Below are 20,868 nucleotides of genomic sequence, written 5' to 3'. Positions count from 1 at the left end.
TACGGAAAATGGTGATGCAGAAATGAAATTTATTCTGTAGGATAAAAGGGAAAATACTGGTAGGGCTTGAAACATTTTGAACTATAATTGTAGACCTATGCAATAATTGATTTAATGTCAAAATACATTAATTAGTATTGTGTGAGAGACATTTTTTTATGAATTAACCACAGCTATGGCTTTATTGAAAGATTATTTCAAACTGCCAGCAGGAAGTAAAACTATGCATTTTGATTGCTATATATGCACAACCCTAATTATAGAAGATATTTTTTTCAATTGTCCCTTAATAGTTAGTAATATAGGCTGTTAATGTGGTTAATTCAGACTCCAAATGAATTTTTATGACCTGAAATAGTTTGACTGAATAATTTAGCCACATAATTTCTAGCCTTTCTACTAAAATTCCTGATTTTTTGTTTTTTTAAGTAAGAGGAAAGCTTTATCTTAATTTTCAGATCCTTCTTTTGTATCTCTACATCCTAGTTTAGTGGAATTCTATTGTGCTTGAGTTAAATCAACATTATATTAGATATGTAGTCTTGAGATGTTATATACATTATTTTGTCAAGATTAGCCTGGAGAGTTAATTCTAGGCTCTCAAATAGGTGTATATGTCCTTCTACTTTTTCATCCTCAATCCTGCTTAATTTTTAAAAAACCAGCATCCATCTGCCTGTGCTCGTGGTTCCTCTGGTCATTCATTGTTTGGTGAGATCTCAATTTATATTAGTGTTATACTTCCCCTCTCACGTTTAACATTCAATAATCATATCCCAACCTGAAAATTGCTGATTTATACTTTAGAACTTAAAAGCCCTTTTAAAAGATTGTTTTTTTCACAGTTTAATTAGTTTTCAAAGGTTATCCTAATGGAATTTTTAAGTTAGATATTTGAATTTTCTTTTTGATTTTGTTTTGATCAGAAGGCTCTACTTCTGGGAGGTGAAGTACAACAAATCCTGTTACAGTGTTGGTGTTGATTTGATTATAAAAATACCACTGATAATATACAGTGAGAATGCATTATCCACACACTCCTGAAATAACTTTGTAATAACATCCTCTAAACAGTTTCCCATTTGGTAAGAAAAAAAAACATGCTGTAATGCCATCTCTGTGATTGATGTACTCAGTCATTAAATTGTCATTTAAAGATATTTTGGCATGTGTTTAATGTGTTAGATTTTTTGTTTTAATTATTTCTGGAAATTATATGGGAGCTATGTTGTGCTTTTCTTAAAGAGATGAATGAAACACTGTTTTGTTCCTTAGGAATTAGTGCTTTGTTTTTGCACCATTTGGGAGAGATTGATTGTGGCTAGTCATTAATGGTTCAGAATTTAACCACTGTTGAATATCTGTGGTGTGTATATTGAGTCATTTCAATTTGTAATAAAATTAATGAAATAGTAAATGTTAAATTACCATTTTTTCCCTTCTTTTTAATACATAGTTTTTCTTTTTTGTCTTATATTTCTTGGCAGGCTATGTCCAAGCATCGAAAAGAGACAAAAAATTTTTTGCCTGTGCTCCAAATTACTCCTATGCAGCCCTTTGCGAGTGCCTTCGACGAGTTTTCATCTACCGTCAGCCCACTCCCATGTCCACCGTACTTTACAATAGGAAGGAAGGCAGGCAAGTAGGCCAGGTTGCTAAGCAGCAAGTAGCAAGCCTAGAAACCAATGATCCTATTTTAGGCTTTCAAGCAACAAATGAGAGATTATTTGTCCTCACTACCAAAAACCTCTTTTTAATAAAGGTAAATACAGAAAATTAATTACTCCAATGCGTTGGCTTCTCTGTACTGCCAAAGTATTCTGTGGTAGCTGGAAGGCTGAGCAGTTTTGCTATAACCTGTTAAGTTTTACTGTGTTAAATAAAATTACCTTGTATGAAATTTTTAAAGGATATTAGAAATATATTTGCAATTATGGGTCTATAAAAGCTATGGAATGAAGCTGCAAATTTAGAGAAAACAGCTTCTGTAAAAAATGTAAAGATAATGTTAGCAAGTATAATTTTTAAAAAACAGGCTAGAATCTCATCTTTTATATGAAAGATGTACAGTTCATTGTTTAAACAAAAATATTTATCATGTACTCTGTTCGCTGATACAGTTTCTACTTCTGTACCTATAGGATAATTGTTAAAATGTTGATTCTTATATATAATTTTAAATGGACTGAATAGCTGGAGTAGAGGGGGATATATAACAGGTACAGCAGGTCTAATATTGTAAGTTTGCTGAGGAGACCTGAGGTGTTTTTTCAAAATAAGTATAGCTTAAGCTTTTATAAATCCACTTGGTCTTCCACAGAATAGAGAGAGATGATAGGTTCTACAAAGTGTAGCTCTTACCCATTGCTATATAACAAACCACTCCAAAACTCAGTGGTTTAAAACAGGATGTTTTATAATTTCTCACGGTTCAGTGATTTGACTGTCTCTGTTCTGCATGGCCTCTCCTCCTCCGATAAGCTAGACTATGTTTTTTCCCGTAACAGAGAAAACATTACAAGAGAGCAGTTCCCTAATGTACAAGAGTTTATCAAGCCTGTACTTGCATCATGTTTGCTCATCTTCAGTTGAACAAAGCAAGTAGCCAAGTCTAGAGTCAGTGTGAGAGGTGAGCATCCAAGGGTACAGATAGCAGGTGGAATGATTCACTGGAAGCCATTAATATAACAGTTTACCATACAAATTATAATTCATCCTTGTAGTTCTACAGTTAAAAAAGTAATCCTATTTATACATTAAATATGTCTTGCCATGAATTTTAGTTTCTTACATTATTTTCTTGGATTTTTTTTTTTTGGTGTGCTTTTACCTGGGAAATTGTTTACTTTTATACGATTTTTGTATGCTTCTTACATAAATGTCAAATTAACTTTTATAATAGAATTGAGATTTTAGTATGAGACAGTAAAGAAAATAGATACAAGATCGGAAACATTTGTTCCTAACATATCTCTTACCTATCTAGACAAGTGTTTGGCTGGATTAAATTTTAGTGAAAGAAGGAAAAATAAGTTTGAGAGACAGAAAGGGAGGGAAAAGATGGGGATTACATTCATGTTTCAACACTTTGTCAGAATGCATTTTCCTGGAGAGAAGAATTGGGATACTTGATACAAAGTTGGGAAAAGGCTCAAGAACTGATAGTGACAGTGGAGTCCTAATAGTACTTTTAATACTAGGAAAGAGACAGGCTAGATTGCTATCAAGCACTATGAGATCATGAACAGAGGGGAAAAAAAATGTATGGCTGGACCAAAAACCAAACTGGTGATATTTCCAGAACTTTTTAGTATCATTGTAAAATTCAATGAAACAAAAGATTATTTAGATGGTGAACTATTAAAAGCTTTTGTTATGTGACAGATTAAAGTTTTCTTTAAAATTTACCTCAAAGATCATAAATAAATACTCTTAGGGAATTTAAGAAAAATGCAGATTAATGTGGTGCTTAATTAACCATATGACTAAATATATAAATATATGCAAATTTCCATATGGTAATCAATTTTCTTCCCTTTGTATATGTTATTTTTAACATGATTAATGTTGAATTGAAACCTATCAGGATTATTTGTCCTAAATATTTTTGCATATTGGTCTATGTTGAAAGTAATAGGTCTAGAGCAGTGATTCCAAGCCATGTTTTCTCAAAATGTTTCAAGAATTCCACAAACATTTAACTCAATATAAACAATGTTTTAGCATTTAAATGAAGTGTATACAAGTGCTATGAATGTAGTACCTTGTGTTTTACTGATTTTACCATAAATTATAAATGGGAATTTATAAACTATGATAGTAATAAAATAATGTTGTGTTTTTCATATGGAGTCATTTAACAGTATTCATTATATCAACATGTTTAGTAGGCATCAGCTATGTATGAAAACATATATTCAGTGCTAAGAATAATACAGTGTTAAGTTAAAAATAAAAAGTCTAGTGATTTCTAGGTGAAGTTTCTCTTTGAGTAAAAAAGTAGATGGGAGATTTGTGGAGCTGTTGTATATGAAAGATGTTTAACCAGGGATGGAACCCATACAAGAACAGACAAAACAGTTGCCAGTGGAAAAGGTCAAAAAGAGGATAATTAATAAAGTCAAGAAATTAACCAAAGAAAAGGATCATAAGAGACTACTATGAACAATTTATAACACCAACAACATTGTAACATAGAAAACGGATAAATTCCTAGAAACATATAACCTACCAAGACTGAATCATGAGGAAGTAGAAAATCTGAACAGACCATTTACTAGTAGAGAGTTACCCAAAATCTCCCAACAAATGACCAGGACCAGATGACTTCGCTGATGAATTCTGGTGAATATTTAAAGAATTAGTACCAATTCTACCCAAACTCTTCCAAAAAGTAGAAGAGGAGGGAACCCATCTAAACTCATTTGAGATGGCCAGCATTACCCTGATACGAGAACTATACCAGGATACCACAAATAAAGAAACTTAGAGGCCAGTATCCACAGTGAACAAAGATACAAAAATACTTAATAAAATACAAGCATATTCAGCAATACATCAAAAGGATTACACACCATGATCAAGTGGGATTTATTCCAGAGATGTAAGGATGATTCAGTATCTGTTCATCAATGTGATCTACCACTTTCATTTAATGAAGGATAAAAATTATACAGTTAATAGATACAGAAGAAGCATTTGACAAATTTCAACATCCATTTATGATGAAAATTCTCAACAAGGTGGGTTTAGAGGAAACATACCTCAACATAATAAAGGCCATATTTGACAAGCCTACAGCTAACGTCATACTTGATGGTAAAAAAATTTTTTTCTGCTAAAGTCAGGAATAAGACAAGGATGCCTACTCTTGCCACTTTTATTCAACATAATATTGGAAATCCTACCCATAGCAATTAGGTGAAAGAAAAGGAATCCAAGTTGGAAAGAACGAAGTAAAACTGTTACTGTCTCCAGATTCCATGATAAAGACTCCACCAAGAAAACAGTTGGATCCAATGACTTAGGTAAAGTTGCAGATAGAAAAATCAATATACAAAAATCTGTTGAGTTTCCGTACACTAATAACAAACTAGCAGAGAAATAAAATAATCCCACTTACAACTGCGTTAAAAAAGAATAAAATATTATAAATAAGTTTAGCCAAGGAGATGAAAGACCTGTACACTGGAAACTGTAAGACATCAATGAATGAAATTGATGAAGATACAAATAAATACAAAGATATCACATGCTTGTGGATTGGAAGCAGTTGCTACTCAAAGCAATCTATAGCTTTAATTCAATCCCTATTAAAGTTCTAATGGGATTTTTCACAAAAATAGAACTAACCTGAAATTTACATGGAACCACAAAAGACCGCAAAAAGCCAAAGCACTCAACACATCATCGGCTGGAGATGTATTAATGTGGTTTTAGAGAGTAATGGAATTAACATTATTGTACAAAGTTGTTAGAGCTTAAAATTGATCATGGGTTCCTTATATGTCCACATTTTGCTCCGTTAGGTTTTTGTTCCAGTCTTGTATACAGTATAAACGTAAAATTTTCAGAATTGACACAATGCAAAATTTTGAGTGAAGAATTTTAAGTGAATTTTATGCAGATACTTTGAGCACCATACATACTAGTGTTTCAGAAAACGATAGCAGATGATAGCTCTTCACAATATAGTTCTGATTCAGACAATGTGAACATTAGACCAACAAAAAGACAAAAAACTTAGTGACTGATTCTGATACGGAAAGTGACAACACTCTCACAGTGTTGGAGAGTGCTCCTTTGCTTCTGTAGAAGAGTAGATTAAAGACAACATTTTACAAAAATTAGAAAACTTTACAGGTGTCAGGTGTAACTATTGAATGTAATAACCCCAAAAGTGCTAATGAAATAACAAAATTAATTTTTGGTCAGCTAAAATAATCACTGGCCACCGGTGTTAGTTTATACAGAAATTCCCTGGTTAATAATGAATTATGACAAACAGAGGTAGAGGCATCATGCTCCCTGATTTCAAACTGTGTTAAAAAGCTGTAGTAATCATAACAGTATCATATTGGCATAAAAACAGAAACAAAGATCAATGAAACAGACTAGAGAGCCCAGAAATAAGCCCACCCATACATGGTCAACTAATTTACAACGAAAGAGCCAAAAATATACAAAGGGTAAAGGACAGTTTCTTCAATAAATGGTTTTGGCAAAACTGGACATTCACGTTCACTGTCTTACACTATACAAAGTAGCTCAAAACAGACTAAAGTCTTGAATATAAGATCTGAAACCATAAAAATCCTGGGAGAAAACATAGGTGCTCAGCTCCTTGACACCAGTCTCAGTGATTTTTTTTTTTTTTTGGCTCTGACACCAAAACCAAAGGCCACAAAAGCAAAAATAAACAAGTGGAATTGCGTAAAACTAAAAAGCTTCTGCAGAATAAAAGATAACATCAATACAATGAAAAGGCAACCTACTGAATGGGAGAAAGTATTTGCAAATCATGTGTCTGATAAGGAGTTAATATCCAAAATAACTTACACAACTCAAAAGTAAAAAATCCAATTAAAAAATGAGCAGAAGATCTGAATATATTTCAAAAGAAGACATATAAATGGTCAACAGATACATGAAAAGGAATTCAGCATCACTAATCATCAGGGAAATGCAAATCAAGACTACCATGAGCTATCACATCACACTTGTCAGAATGGCTATTATCAAAAAGACAGGAAATAAGTGTCGGTAAGGAAGTAGGGAAAAGTGCACTGTTGGTGGAAATGTGTTAGTGCAGCCACTATGAAAGGCAACATGGAGGCTCCTCAATCAAAAGTAGAACTTCCATACAATCCAACAAATCCACTTGTGGGTATTTATCTGAAGGAAACAAAAACTAACTCAAAAAGATACATACCCACGTGTTCAATCAAAAACGACAGAATAATCTGTGTTCGTTTCCAAGGCAAACCATTCAAGATCACAGTAATCCAAATCTATGCCCCAACCACTGATGCCGAAGAAGCTGATCAGTTAAATGAAGACCTACAAGACCTCTTAGAACTAATACCCAGAAAAGATGTCCTGTTCATTATAGGGGGTTGGAATGGAAAAGTAGAAAGTCAAGAGATACCTGGAGTAACAGGCAAGTTTGGCCTTGAAATACAAAATGAAGCAGGACAAAGACTAACAGTTCTGCCAAGAGAATGCACTGGTCATAGCAAACACCATTTTTCAACAACACAAGAGACGACTTTACACATGGACATCACCAAATGGTCAACACCAAAATCAGTTTGATTACATTCTTTGTAGCCAAAAATAGAGAAGCTGTATACAGTCAGCAAAAACAAGACCTGGAGCTGACTGTGGCTCAGATCATGAGCCCCTTATTGAAAAATTAAGGCTTCAACTAAAGAAAGCAGGGAAAAACACTAGGCCAGTCAGGTACAACTTAGATCCCCTATGAACATACAGTGGAGGTGATGAATAGATTCAAGGGATTAGATCTAGTGAACAGTGCCTGAAAAACTATAGGCAGAGATTCGTAATTTGGCCAGGAGGCAGTGAACAAAACCATCCCAAAGAAAAATAAATGCAAGAAGGCAAAGTGGGCTGAGGAGGCTTTACAGGTAGTTGAGGAAAGAAAAGAAGCACAAAGCAAGGGAGGAAAGGAAAGATACACCCAACTAAATGCACAGTTCCAGAGAACAGCAAGGAGAGACAAGAAGGCATTCTTGAATGAACAAGCAAAGAAATAGAAAAGAACAGAAGGGGAAAGACTAGAGATGCCTTCAAGTAAATTAGAAATATCAAAGGAACATTTCATCCAAAGATGGGCACAATAAAGGACAGAAATTAGGTGAAGACCTAATAGAAGCAGAGGAGATCAAGAAGAGATGGAAAGAATACACAAAAGAACTGTACCAAAAAGATCTTAATGACCCTGGTAACCATGATGGTGTGGTCACTCACCCAGAGCCAAACATTCTGTAGTGTGAAGTCAAGTGGGCCTTAGGAAGCACTGCTACCAATAAAGCTAGTGGAGGTGATGTAATTCCAGTAGAGCTATTTAAAATCATAAAAGATGATGCTACTAAAGTGCTGCACTCAATGATGTCAACAAATTGACTGACACAGGTCAATATTCATCCCAATTCCCAAGAAGGGCAGTAGTAAAGAATGTTGAAATTGCTGGACAATTGCACTCATCTCCCATGCTAGTAAGGTTTTGCTCAAAATCCTGCATGCTAGGCTTCAGCCTTATGTGAACCAAGAACTTCCAGATGTTTCACCTGGGTTTAGAAAAGGCAGAGGAACCAGAGATCAAATTGCCAACATTCACTGGATCATAGAGAAAGCAAAGGAATTCCAGAAAAACATCTACCTCTGTTTCATTGACTATGCTAAAGCCTTTGACTGTGTGGATCATAACAAACTGTGGAAAATTCTTAAAGAGATGGGAATACAGTCACTTTACCTGTCTCCTGAACGGGTCAAAAAGCAACAGTTAGAACCTTATATGGAACAACTGACTGGTTCAAAATTGAGAAAGGAGTACAATAAGGCTATTTATTGTCAACCTATTTAACTTACATGCAGAGCACATCATGTGAAATGCCAACTGAATGAGGTACAAGCTGGAATAAAGATTGCCAGGAGACATATCAGCAACCTCAGATATGTGGATGATACCACTCTAATGGCAGAAAGTGAAAAGAAACTTAGAATTTCTTGATGAGGGTGAAAGAGGAGAGTGAAAAAGCTGGCTTTAAAACTCAATATTAAAAAAACTAAGATCATGGCATCTGATCCCATCACTTCATCACTTTATGGTAAATAAAAGGGGAAAAGGTAGAAGCAGTGACGGATTTCCTGTTCTTGGGCTCTAGAAATCACTGTGAATGGTGACTGCAGCCATGAAATTAGAAGACAGGTGCTTCTTGGCAGGAAAACTATGACAAACCTAGACAGAATTTTAAAGAGTAAAGACCTCACCTTGCCAACAAAGGTCTGTATAGTCAAGGATATGGTCTTTCCAGAAGTCATGTATGGATGTGAGAGCTGGACTGTAAAGAATGCAGAGCCCCGAAGAATTAATGCTTTGGAACTGTGGTGCTTGAGAGTCCCTTGGACAGCAAGGAGATCAAACCAGTCAATCTTGAAGGAAATCAACCCTGAATACTGATTGAAAGGAATGATGCTGAAGCTCTGATACTTTGGCCACCTGATGTGAACAGCTGACTCATTGGAAAAGACCCTGATGCTGGGAAAGATTGAAGACAGAAGGAGAAGAGGGCAACAGAGGATGAGATGGTTGGATGGCATCACCACCAATTTAATGAATGTGAACTTAAGCAAGCTCCAGGAGATGGTGAGGGATAGGGAAGCCTGGTGTGCTGCAATCCATAGGGTTGCAAAGAGTCGGACTTGATTTGACAACTGAACAACAGCTCTACCCCCATATTCACAATAACCAAGATATAAAAACAACCTACATGCTCAATGATGGATGAATGAATAGCTTTTTAAAATGGCATATATATGTTTACTATATGGCATAACTACATATACACACACACACACACACACATTTATATATAGGCTTCCCCGGTGGCTCAGTGGTAAAGAACCCGCCTGCAGTGCAGGAGGCTTACAGCAGACTTGGATTTGATGCTGGGGTCAGGAAGATCCCCTAGCGAAGGAAATGGCTACCCACTCCAGTATTATTGCCTGGGAAATCCCATGGACAGAGGAGCCTGGTGGGCCACAGTCCATGGGGTCTCAAAAGAGTTGGACACCACTGAGAGACTAAACAATAACAACAAATATATATATGTATATAAAATATATATCAGCAATAATAAAGGAAATCTCACCACTTGTGAAAAGATGCATGGATCTTGAGGGCATTATGCTAAGTGAAATAAATTGGACAAAGACAAATTATCTCACTTCTATGTGGAATTTTAAAAACAGACATACAAACCAAAACTGAACTCAGATACATAGAATGGTGGGTACCAGTGGTGAGGGTGGGGTGGGGTACTTGAATAGGTGAAGGGGATCAAAAGGTACAAACTTTCATTTATAAAATATTAAGTCTGGGCAATATAATGTATAGCATGGCAACTATAGTTAATAACATGCTGCTTAAAGTAGATCTTAAAAATTCTTATTAAAAGAAAAGAATTGTAACTATGTAGTAACAGATGGTAGTGAGCCTTATTGTGATTGTTTTGCAATATATACAAATACCAAATTATGTTGTACATCTGAAACTAATATATGTTAATTTTTAAAATAAGCATGAAAACAATCTGCAGAATATTTAACTGAGTTACAGTTCAGCTACCACATAAAGGAAAACAGGCCAAGGGATGACCCTAGGGCAGGCAGGGTTAATGGCTGCTAGGGCAGGGCTCTCCAAGGGGTCTCTTCCACTTGGGATCCAGAGATTCCCAGCCCACTGGGAAGACAGGTCAGCAATGACTGTAGCACAAGTAACTGTGCTGAGGTCCTTGGTGTGAAATAAAGGAAGGTGCCAGCAAATCTGGAAAACTCAGCAGGGGCCACAGGACTAGAAAAGGTAAGTTTTCATTCCAATCCCAAAGAAAGGCAATGCCAAAGAATGCTCAAACTACCACACAATTGCACTCATCTCACACGCTAGTAAAGTAATGCTCAAAATTCTCCAAGCCAGGCTTCAGCAATACGTGAACCGTGAACTTCCAGATGTTCAAGCTGGTTTTAGAAAAGGCAGAGGAACCAGAGATCAAATTGCCAACATCCACTGGATCATCGAAAAAGCAAGAGAGTTCCAGAAAAAAACATCTATTTCTGCTTCATTGACTATGCCAAAGCCTTTGACTGTGTGGATCACAATAAACTGGAAAATTCTGAAAAAGATGGGAATACCAGATCATCTGACCTGTCTCTTGAGAAACCTGTATGCAGGTCAGGAAGCAACAGTTAGAACTGGACATGGAACAACAGACTGGTTCCAAATAAGAAAAGGAGTACGTCAAGGGTGTATATTGTCACCCTGCTTATTTAACTTCTATGCCGAGTACATCATGAGAAACGCTGGGCTGGAAGAAACACAAGCTGGAATCAAGGTTGCCGGGAGAAATACCAATAACTTCAGATATGCAGATGACACCACCCTTATGGCAGAAAGTGAAGAAGAACTAAAGAGCCTCTTGATGAAAGTGAAAGAGGAGTGAAAAAGTTGGCTTAAAGCTCAACGTTCAGAAAACTAAGATCATGGCATCTGGTCCCATCATGGGAAATAGATGGGGAAACAATGGAAACAGTGTTAGACTTTATTTTTTTGGGCTCCAAAATCACTGCAGATGGTGATTGCAGCCATGAAATTAAAAGATGCTTACTCCTCGGAAGGAAGGTTATGACCAACCTAGATAGTTAAAAGCAGAGACATTACTTTGCCAGCAAAAGTTCCTAGTCAAGGCTGTGGTTTTTCCAGTGGTCATGTATGGATGTGAGAGTTGGATGGTGAAGAAAGCTGAGCGCCAAAGAATTGATGCTTTTGAACTTTGGTGTGGGGAAGACTCTTGAGAGTTCCTTGGACTGCAAGGAGATCCAACCAGTCCATCCTAAAGGAGATCAGTCCTGGGTGTTCACTGGAAGGACTGATGTTGAAGCTGAAACTCCAATACTTTGGCCACCTCATGTGAAAAGTTGACTCGTTGGAAAAGACCCCTGATGCTGGGAAGGATTGGGGGCAAGAGGAGAAGGGGATGACAGAGGATGAGATGGTTGGATGGCATCACCGACTCGATGGACATGGGTTTGGGTAAACTCTGGGAGTTGGTGATGGACAGGGAGGCCTGGCGTGCTGCTACTCATGGGGTCACAAAGAGTCGGACACGACTGAGCGACTGAACTGAACTGAAGTGCCCGGGAGCTACCTGTGGACTGGCAACACTTGGGTCTAGTTCCTGCTAGCCCACCTCATGGTTCCATTCTCTCCTTCCTCACACAGTTGCTGCCTCCTCACAGACTGCCTTCTAGCTCTGCCTCTGCTCTCCTGATAACCAGTAAAAATTTCAGGTGATGATTAAGGAAACTCTCCCACCATTTTCTATCCACAGCCTGATACAGGTCTTAATATATAGTAGGTATTTAATGTATGTGTTAGATAACTGATTTTTAAAAAAGAAACTAAGAATGGTTAACAGTTTAATGCTTTGAAGTATATTACAACTATTTTATTTCTACACAGAATGAAAATTACAGGTTAAATCATCATTGCACAGGTATTTCTAACATTTTGTTATTATGGAGATGAGAACAAATGTTAAGTATTATGTGTGGCAAATAAATAAAATTGGCATTGTTGATAACTGGAAGAATATTTTCTTAGTACTGAGTGTGTCTTACTGAACAAGTCATAGAAGCTGAGCTAGTAAAATTAGGCCTAATGATGGGATGTTGGAGTAATAAGTGAGAAGCTCTTATAAAATTAGTATGAAAGAAAAATAGGCCAAAACAACCAAGCCAACTACATATCAAGGTACATGTATAAAGCAGTAATTAAATGAGGTGGTATAATCACATCAGTAAACAAATTCACATTTAATTTTTATTTATGTATTAGAAGGAAATGTTTATAACCTCAAGGTTGAAAAGGCTCTTAAGACCCAGAAGACAAAAATCAAATTAGGGAAAAGATGACTGAATTCAGTCATTATAAAATGTAAAATTTCTTTATGAACTGTTCTACTAACAGTGGTAAAAGATCAGCAACCGAGAGAAGATTTTTGCCAGTGCGTAATATATGAGGGTAAAATCTAGAATATAAAGTGAATTACTATCAATAATAAAAAGGAAACAATAGAAAAACATGCAAAAGAAAGAAAAGTCAATAGGAAAAGAAAGATGGCCAATATAGTTTTTAAAATATGCCTAGTCTTCTGTGTAATCAGAGAAATAGGTAAAAAATTTAAGTTTTATAGTAAATATCAGCCAGGGTACAGGAAAATGGGGTCTTTCCTATACTGTTGGGGGGGAATGGTATAAATAGGTACATGTGAAGGACATTTGGAAGTATGTATGAAAAAATTTTTTAAAATACATTCTCTATAATCCTGGCAGAACTATCAAAATATTCAGCATGTAGATAGGGAGATCAGTATCAGGGTATACATGCAGCAGTATTTACATTAAAAATTTGGAGGAATCTAAATGATCCTCATTAGAGGAATGACTAAATTGTAATGTTTTTACAGTTGAATCCTATATACTATTGTTTATAAGACAACTTTGGTTAAATCCCTCTTTATGGGTCTGAAAGCCCATAAATAAGGACTATATAAGGAATATATATATATCTATTCCATATATATTTTTTTTCCTTTTCTCACGAAAGATGGAAGTCAATTCTAATATATTGACCATTGATTTATTGTAATATATCAATTTACAAGATTTGTGTGCTGTTTTCCAAGAAAATAAGTACTCCTGTGAGAAGTCTTGGTTCATAAAAACATGTTTTTTGCTCTTTAATGCATCTATTAGAAAATAAGAGGAAAACACCCCTTAGTGTCTTAAAGGAAACAAGAAAACTGAGATGAATATCACCTGGGTTCCAGAGTTTCTGTCATGGGAAGGAAAAGGAGCCACCCTTTCACTTTGGTTTCAGCAAGTATTTTGGGTTTAAAAGCAGGCAAGTCACGTTTCAAGAGAAGTAACTTGTGTTGGATCCATTGCCAGCCACATCCATCCTGTGTCCCACCTGTCTTTCCCTCCAGCAGACTAGTCCAAGCATGTGTTATGGCTGTGTGTCAGAATGCAAAAGGGCAAGGTCAATTGCACAAGTGTTTTTCAAGCTTCTGCTCATATCTCATTTTCTAACATCATGTTGGCCAAAGCAAATCATAGTTCATTCCAAAGTCAGAGTGGAGTACTCTGCAGTTATGGAAGAGGTGAATACGGAAGAGGTGAAAAACTGGAAATATCTTTGACATCTTCCACATGTATCCATACTATTTCCCATCAATATCATAGACTTCTAACCATTTTTCCACCCTGCTTCTTGGCACACAGAAAATCATATGGCACAGTGGGGCAGAAAAATCTTGCTCTTGGCAAGAAGTGACCTTGGCTATCCAAGGGCCTAAATATCTAGGCAACTGGTAACCTATTGGCAGCACAATGATGTAAAGTCTATAAAGAGGTGTGTGCTTACACTGAAAGATACCAGTTATGGTTAAGTGCTGTACTCAGTCTCAAGAAAAAAAAATCAAAATTATTGAAAAAAATTTAATTTAGAAAAATATACTGGGCCATTTAGACCGGAAACCTATAATCATTACTATTTCAAATGGACATATATATTTAGCACTATATCAGCTTTTAAAATAAATTTTGTTGAAGTATAACTTGCACACAATAAACTATGCTCATTTAACTTGTACAGTTGGATCATTTTTAATATTTCTAAGTATGTATTTTGATTTAAAAGTATTCATCTGTAATGATAATATATATTGTATGTATATTCATGAAGCCACTGCTATAAAATTAGTTGGAGTGGCCATATTAATATCACATGAAATCAGTTTCAGATCAAATAATAATACCAGGGATAAAGTCATTTCATGATAATGCAGGGATTAGTCATTTAAGAGGACATAATTGTAAATGTTTATACCCCTAAAATAACAAAGCTTCAAATGCAAAAAATAAAGACTGGTAAAACTACAGGAATAAACAGGCAAATCAACATTTATAGTTGGAGATCTAAATACCCTTCTTTCAATTATTGATAAGTAGAAAGTCAGCAAGGATACAGAAAATTCAAATAACACTTACCAACCAAGTTAACCTGATTGACATTTACAGAAAGCATTACCAAGTAACAACAGAATAACATTCTTAGTATTCTTAAGAATAAACATTCTTAAGTGCAAACTTAGATTTATCAAGGTCATATTTTGGGTCATGAAACAATTCTCAATAAATCAAAAATGTCATACAAAGTATGTCCTCTGAGCAAAACAGAATTAAATTGGAAGTTAGTTACAGAAAGAACTTTGGGAAATCTTCAGATATTTAGAAACTACATAACACACTTGTAAATAGCTCAAAGAAGAAATCAAACAGTAATTAGAAAGTATTCAAAATGAATGAAAATGACCTATCAAAATGTGTGATGCTGCTAAAGTGGTATTTAAGGGGAAATTTATAGCACTAAATGCTTTTATTAGAAGAGAGATTTCAAATCAATAACCTTAGCTTTCACTTTAAGGAACTAGAAAAGGAAGATTAAACTCAACCTAGAGTAAATGGTAAAAAACATAATAATATAGAGTAGAAGTCAGTGAAACAGGAAACAAAACACTTGAGGCAATCAATGAAACCAAAAGTTGGTTCATTGAAAAGACTGAAAAAATGAATAAATATTTAGCCAGATCAGGAATAAAAGAAGATAAAAATGACCAATAATAGCAATAAGAGAGGTGAGTGAAATCACTACAAATTCTACAGATACTTAAATATGAACAATTTTATACCAATAATTCATACAACTTAGAAAATATGGACAAATGCTTTTAAAAGACAAATGACCAAAGCTCAATCAAGAAGAAATAGGCAACGTAAATAACTTTATATCTATTTTTAAAATGGAATTTGTAGTTAAGAAGCTTCCCACAAAGACTCGATGGCATGAAAGGTAAATTCTGCCAAACATTTGAAGAAGAAATATCAATTTTACACAAATTTCTTCCAGAAAATTGAAGGAATATGTACAATTTATTCTATGAGGCCAACATTACTCTGATACCAAAACCAGACAAAGATATGCAATAAAAACAATAGACCAATATATCCTTCATGAACATGAATGCAACAATTCAGAACACAATTTTAGCAAAATTAAAAAAAATATAAAGGCAAGAAGAGGGACAATACAGCATGACCAGGTGGAGATTATCTGAGCAGGGCAAGTTTGGTTTAATATTTGAAACACATCACAAGGAAATTTACCATTTCAATAGACAAGAAGACAAAATAAACCTAAGATCTTTCACTAAAGAACACATTAAAGTCCAACATCTTTACTTACAAATCACAGCAAACTAGAAATGAAAGAGAACTTGCTTGACCTGATAAAAGGCATCTACAGAAAGCTAGCAGCATCATACTTAATGAGGAAAAATTAAATGTCATCCTTTCCTGCCTCTACCGTAAGGTTGAGAACAGGCCCAGAATGTCTGCTCTCACTGCTTCTATTCAGCATGGTACTAGAGGTTCCAACCAGAGCTGTCAGGCAAGAAAAATAAAAGGAATCTAGATTGGAAAGGAAATAAAGCTCTCTTTATCCACAGGCCCCATGATCATTTATGAAGGAAATCATATGGAATTTTTTTAAAATAAAAACTGTTGGAATGACAAGTGAGTTTATCAAAGTTGCAGGAAATAAGATCAATATATAAAATTCAATTGCATTTCTATATACAGCAACAACCAGAAACTGACAATATAAAAAATAGCATTTATAATAGCACAGTGTTCATAAATCAGTAGAGTTGGTATTGATAAAATGTATCCCCAAGTTCCTAAGTGTGTCTATAGATTCAGTGTGATAAATCCTAGTAGGCTTTTTGTTTTCCTTCTTGGTAGAGGTTGGTATTGCAAAGGACCTAGAATACCAAAAATAACAACAAAGAGTTCTTAGACTACCAGACTTTAGGCTTATTATAAAGCTAGTAATCAAGTCAATGAACGATGTGATATTAACATCAAGATGGACCAATTGATCCATAGAACAGAGTCTAGATATAGATGCATAAATGAACATCTATGGCCAATTAATTTTACACAAAAATTAAGGATAATCTTTTCAACAAATGGTGCTGAACAACTGGATATCTATTTTCTTCTTTGCAGTAGGCTGAACAATAGTTACCCAAAGGTATTAGGTTCTAACCCCTATAACCTGTGAATATTATTACCTTATACAGAAAAAGGGTCTTTGCGAAAGTGATTATGTTAAGGATCTTCAGCTACACTGAGAGATTATCTTGGATTATCTAGACAGACCCTAAATTCAAATTGCAGTGTCCTTATAAGAGATTATAAACTCACAGAAGAGGCTATGTGAAGATGGAGGCAGATAATGGAATGATGTGTACACAACCCAACATGCTGACAGCCACCAGAAGTTAGAAGCAAGGAATGGATCCTCTCCGAGAAGGTACAGAGAGCACGGCCCCACTGACATCTGTCCTCAGAACTGTGAGAGAATATATTTCTGTTGTTTCCAGTCACAAATTTTGAAGTAATTTGTTAGAGTAGCCATATGAAACCTAAAACCTTACACTGAAGTTAATTCAAGATGGGTCATAGATCTTAATGTAAAGCTTGAAACACTGACACTTCTAAATGATAACATAAAAGGACATCTTTGCAACTCTGGACTAGGCAAAGGTTTCTTGTGTGTAACACCAAAAGTGAGATCCATTAAAGAGGAAATTGATAATTGAACTTTGTCAAAATTAAGAAATTATGTCTTGGAAAGATAGTCTTAAGAAAATGAAAAACAAGCCACAGAATGGGAGAAACTTTTGCACACATTTATCTAATAAAGGACTAGTATCTAGAATATATAAAGAACAACCAAAATTCATAATAAGAAAATAATTAAATGAATAAAGTTTTTAAAATGGGCCAGATTATTGAACCTGACATCACATCAAAGAAGATATATGAATTGTAAGTAACCTCATGAAAATATACTCATCATTATTAGTCACTAGGAAACTGCAAAATGAAAGCACAATGAGATAACACTATTGAAATGCCTCAGATTTAAGGCTGATCATACCAAGATTTGACAGGATGTGAAGCATCTGAAATCTCCTACACTGCTGGTGGGAGTGTAAAATGGTAGAATCATGTTAGAAAATAGCAGATAGCGTTTTCTAAAATGTTAAATATACATCTGTCATATGACTCAGTCTTTCCACTTACCCATTCTCTTATCCAAGAAAGTATGTGAAAGTATATGTCCATGTACAGACTTGTACATAGCAGCATTACTTGTAATAGCCCAAGTTGAGAGCAAGCCAAATGTCTGGTGAATGGGTAAATACATTGTGATATAGCTATACAATAAATATTGCTTGCTAAGTCACTTCTGTTGTATCTGACTCTTTATGATCCCATGGACTGTAGCCTGCCAGGTTCCTCTGTCCATGGAATTCTTCAGGCAAAGATAACCAGAGTGGGTTGCCATTTCCTCCTCCAGGGGATCGTCACAACCTGGGATCGAACCCACGTCTCTTATGTCTCCTGCACTGGCAGGCGGATTCTTTACCACTAGCACCACATGGGAAGCTCATGCAATAAACTGTTACTTGGCAATAAAAAGCAAACTATTAATACTGTCAACAAGGATGAATCACAAAATTATTGTGCGGAGTGAAAAAAGGCCTAACATGTACTGTATCATTAGATTCCTATAAAATTCTAGACAGTAACAAGTTTTATATTAGAATCCAATAAATTTATATAGGAAACAAATCGGTGGTTGCTGAGTAGGAAGGGTCAAAGAAAAATTATAGAGATAGAAGGAAACATTATGGGTAATAGACAATGTTCCTTAGCTTAATTATGGGATAGTTTCATCAGTGAATTCGTAAGTCAAACTTTATTAAACAGTATACCTTAAACATGCAGTTTATGTCAATGATTCCTTAATAATGCCACTAAAATTTTAATTTAAGGATTAGGTATTGAGTTTTAGAAAAATTTTCTATTGGTTTAATTATATATTTTCATCATATTTCTGCTTTTATTAATAACATTGAAATAGCATTGTAATATACACTTCCTCTATTTGTGGTGTCAGCATTCATTCCCCTTTAATTTGGTAGCAATACCATAATTTCTTTCTAAGACCATATATCTGCGTTACTGGCTCCATCCTCAGCACCATCACTTAAGGTTAAGTCAGTCAGCCCTTTGTATCCCCCTGGTCATAGTAATTGGCTCATAGACGGGCACTTGACCTACTTAGAACCAATGATTCATAGTGAGCATTTACTGTGATTTCTAGGACAAGGGACTCCCCAGTATCTAAGGTCGTAAAGAGTCTGCCTGCAAAGCAGGAGACCCGGGTTCCATCCCTGGGTTGGGAAGATCCCCTGGAGAAGGAAATAGCAACCCACTCCAGTACTCTTGCCTGGAAAATCCCACAGATGGAGGAACCTGGCAGGCTACAGTCCATGGGTTGCAAAGAGTCAGACATGACTGAGTGACTTCACTTTCTAGGACAAGGATTTGTCGTTGGATTTGAGAATGAAGGGAGAGAAACAAAACCAACCTACAGTAACTTACTGTTACTGTGGTAAGGTGAGAACCTCTCAAAATATGGACCCATCAGCAGGATGGAGCTTAGAGGCTGTTAAGAGAGAAAATGGGCCTTGATTGTATCATCTAGTCCTACCTAGCAGTGCTTAAAACTAGATCTATTCTTGTACTTTACCATAATATGAATCATTAAGTTCTCTTTTTGCCAGAGCCAGCTGGTCAAAAGAGGCCTGATTCCATGGTGAAAAATTATTTTAACATATAGCTATACTTTTTACATTGAGATTTGGGCTTTATTTTAGGTTGTTACCTCTAAGTTTATGGATGATATTTGTTACATTTTTATCAATAGCAACAGTAAACAGGGATTTAATAAATTACAAATGCTTTTTAAAATGGGAAATTTTTCCACTCCAAAGTTTTGCTATTCTCCTCAAAAATGTATATTTATAAAAATAGACTTAGAAAGTAATTTCTGTGGTGCCAGGGAGGGGGGATTAAAGATTTATGGGATCTTTCAATCTTGAAACTGTATTTTCTGACTTTGACATTTTCCCTACGCCCATGCTACAAAAGAGAAAAAATCTGTAACATATTATATTTTTAAGCCATTTAGATTTTTTTCTACTCCTATAACAGATTTTTAAAAAGTATTTGAGATTTACTTTCAGTGTTTGCCAAAATAGATTCTTACTCCTGGAATAATGGTACCAGGTGAATATTAAGAAGACTAAGTATATTCTTAAAACATTAAAACATTGTTCCCTCATATGCTTTTTTTTTTTTTAAGAAAAATGTAGTTCAGCATGCCACATTAAATTCAGTCACTGAAATCACAAAGCAAAGAACTTTGAAGGAAACTATATTCTCATATCTTTTACTAAAGAGCAAATAGGTATTCAATGTTTTTTCTGTCTACAAATATACCAGCTTACCAGAGGAACAAAAGAAAAGGGTGAGGGTATCTTACTATAGGTACAAGGTAATAAAAGCATGAAGCATATTCTTTTATAGTGTTGATATAATACATTCTGCTGGGAGGTCCACCCAATCTGGGTGCTTCAGGAACCCAGTAGAATCAAATGTGAGAAAGAAAAAGAAGAGAAATCAAGGACTATGAACAACATGTAAGCTGCTTTGGAAAATAGTCTAACAGCTCCTCAAAAGGTAAAACATAGAGTTATCATATGACCCAGCAATCCCATGCCTAGATATATACCCAAGAGAAATAAAAACTTGTATACTAATGTTCATGGTAGCATCATTCATAATAGCCAAGAAGTATAAACAACCCAAACGGATGGATGGATAAATAATATGCAATATATCTACACAATAAAATATTATTCAACCATAAAAAGAATGAAGTACTGATAACATACCATAACATGTATAAACCTTACAATAAGTGAAGAAAACCAGTTGCAATAGGCTATACATTGTGTAATTTCATTTCTATGAACAGGCAGATCTACAGAGATAAAGGAGATTAGTGGTGGTCAAGGGCTGGGGAGA

The 20,868-nt window shown here is 35.3% G+C and overlaps 2 protein-coding genes across 3 annotated transcripts in view; one reads left to right on the top strand and one right to left on the bottom strand.

The window, feature by feature from the left end:
• Window positions 1-3,845, top strand: part of NUDCD1 (NudC domain containing 1) — a 91,171-nt gene extending 87,326 nt beyond the window's left edge. For both annotated transcript variants that reach the window (XM_081503067.1, XM_081503066.1), the window contains one exon: window positions 1,488-3,845. In XM_081503067.1, coding sequence (XP_081359193.1) covers window positions 1,488-1,780 — 293 coding nt within the window. In that variant the 3' untranslated portion in view covers window positions 1,781-3,845. The remainder of the gene's footprint in view (window positions 1-1,487) is intronic.
• Window positions 1-20,868, bottom strand: part of LOC145510899 (uncharacterized) — a 168,216-nt gene that overhangs the window by 65,904 nt on the left and 81,444 nt on the right. The window lies entirely within an intron of this gene.

Source organism: Giraffa tippelskirchi, chromosome 6 (genome assembly GCF_054371585.1).
Source record: "Giraffa tippelskirchi isolate mGirTip1 chromosome 6, T2T-mGirTip1v1.2.pri, whole genome shotgun sequence".
Taxonomy (NCBI): Eukaryota; Metazoa; Chordata; class Mammalia; order Artiodactyla; family Giraffidae; genus Giraffa; species Giraffa tippelskirchi.
This window is presented reverse-complemented; position numbering and strand designations above follow the sequence as displayed.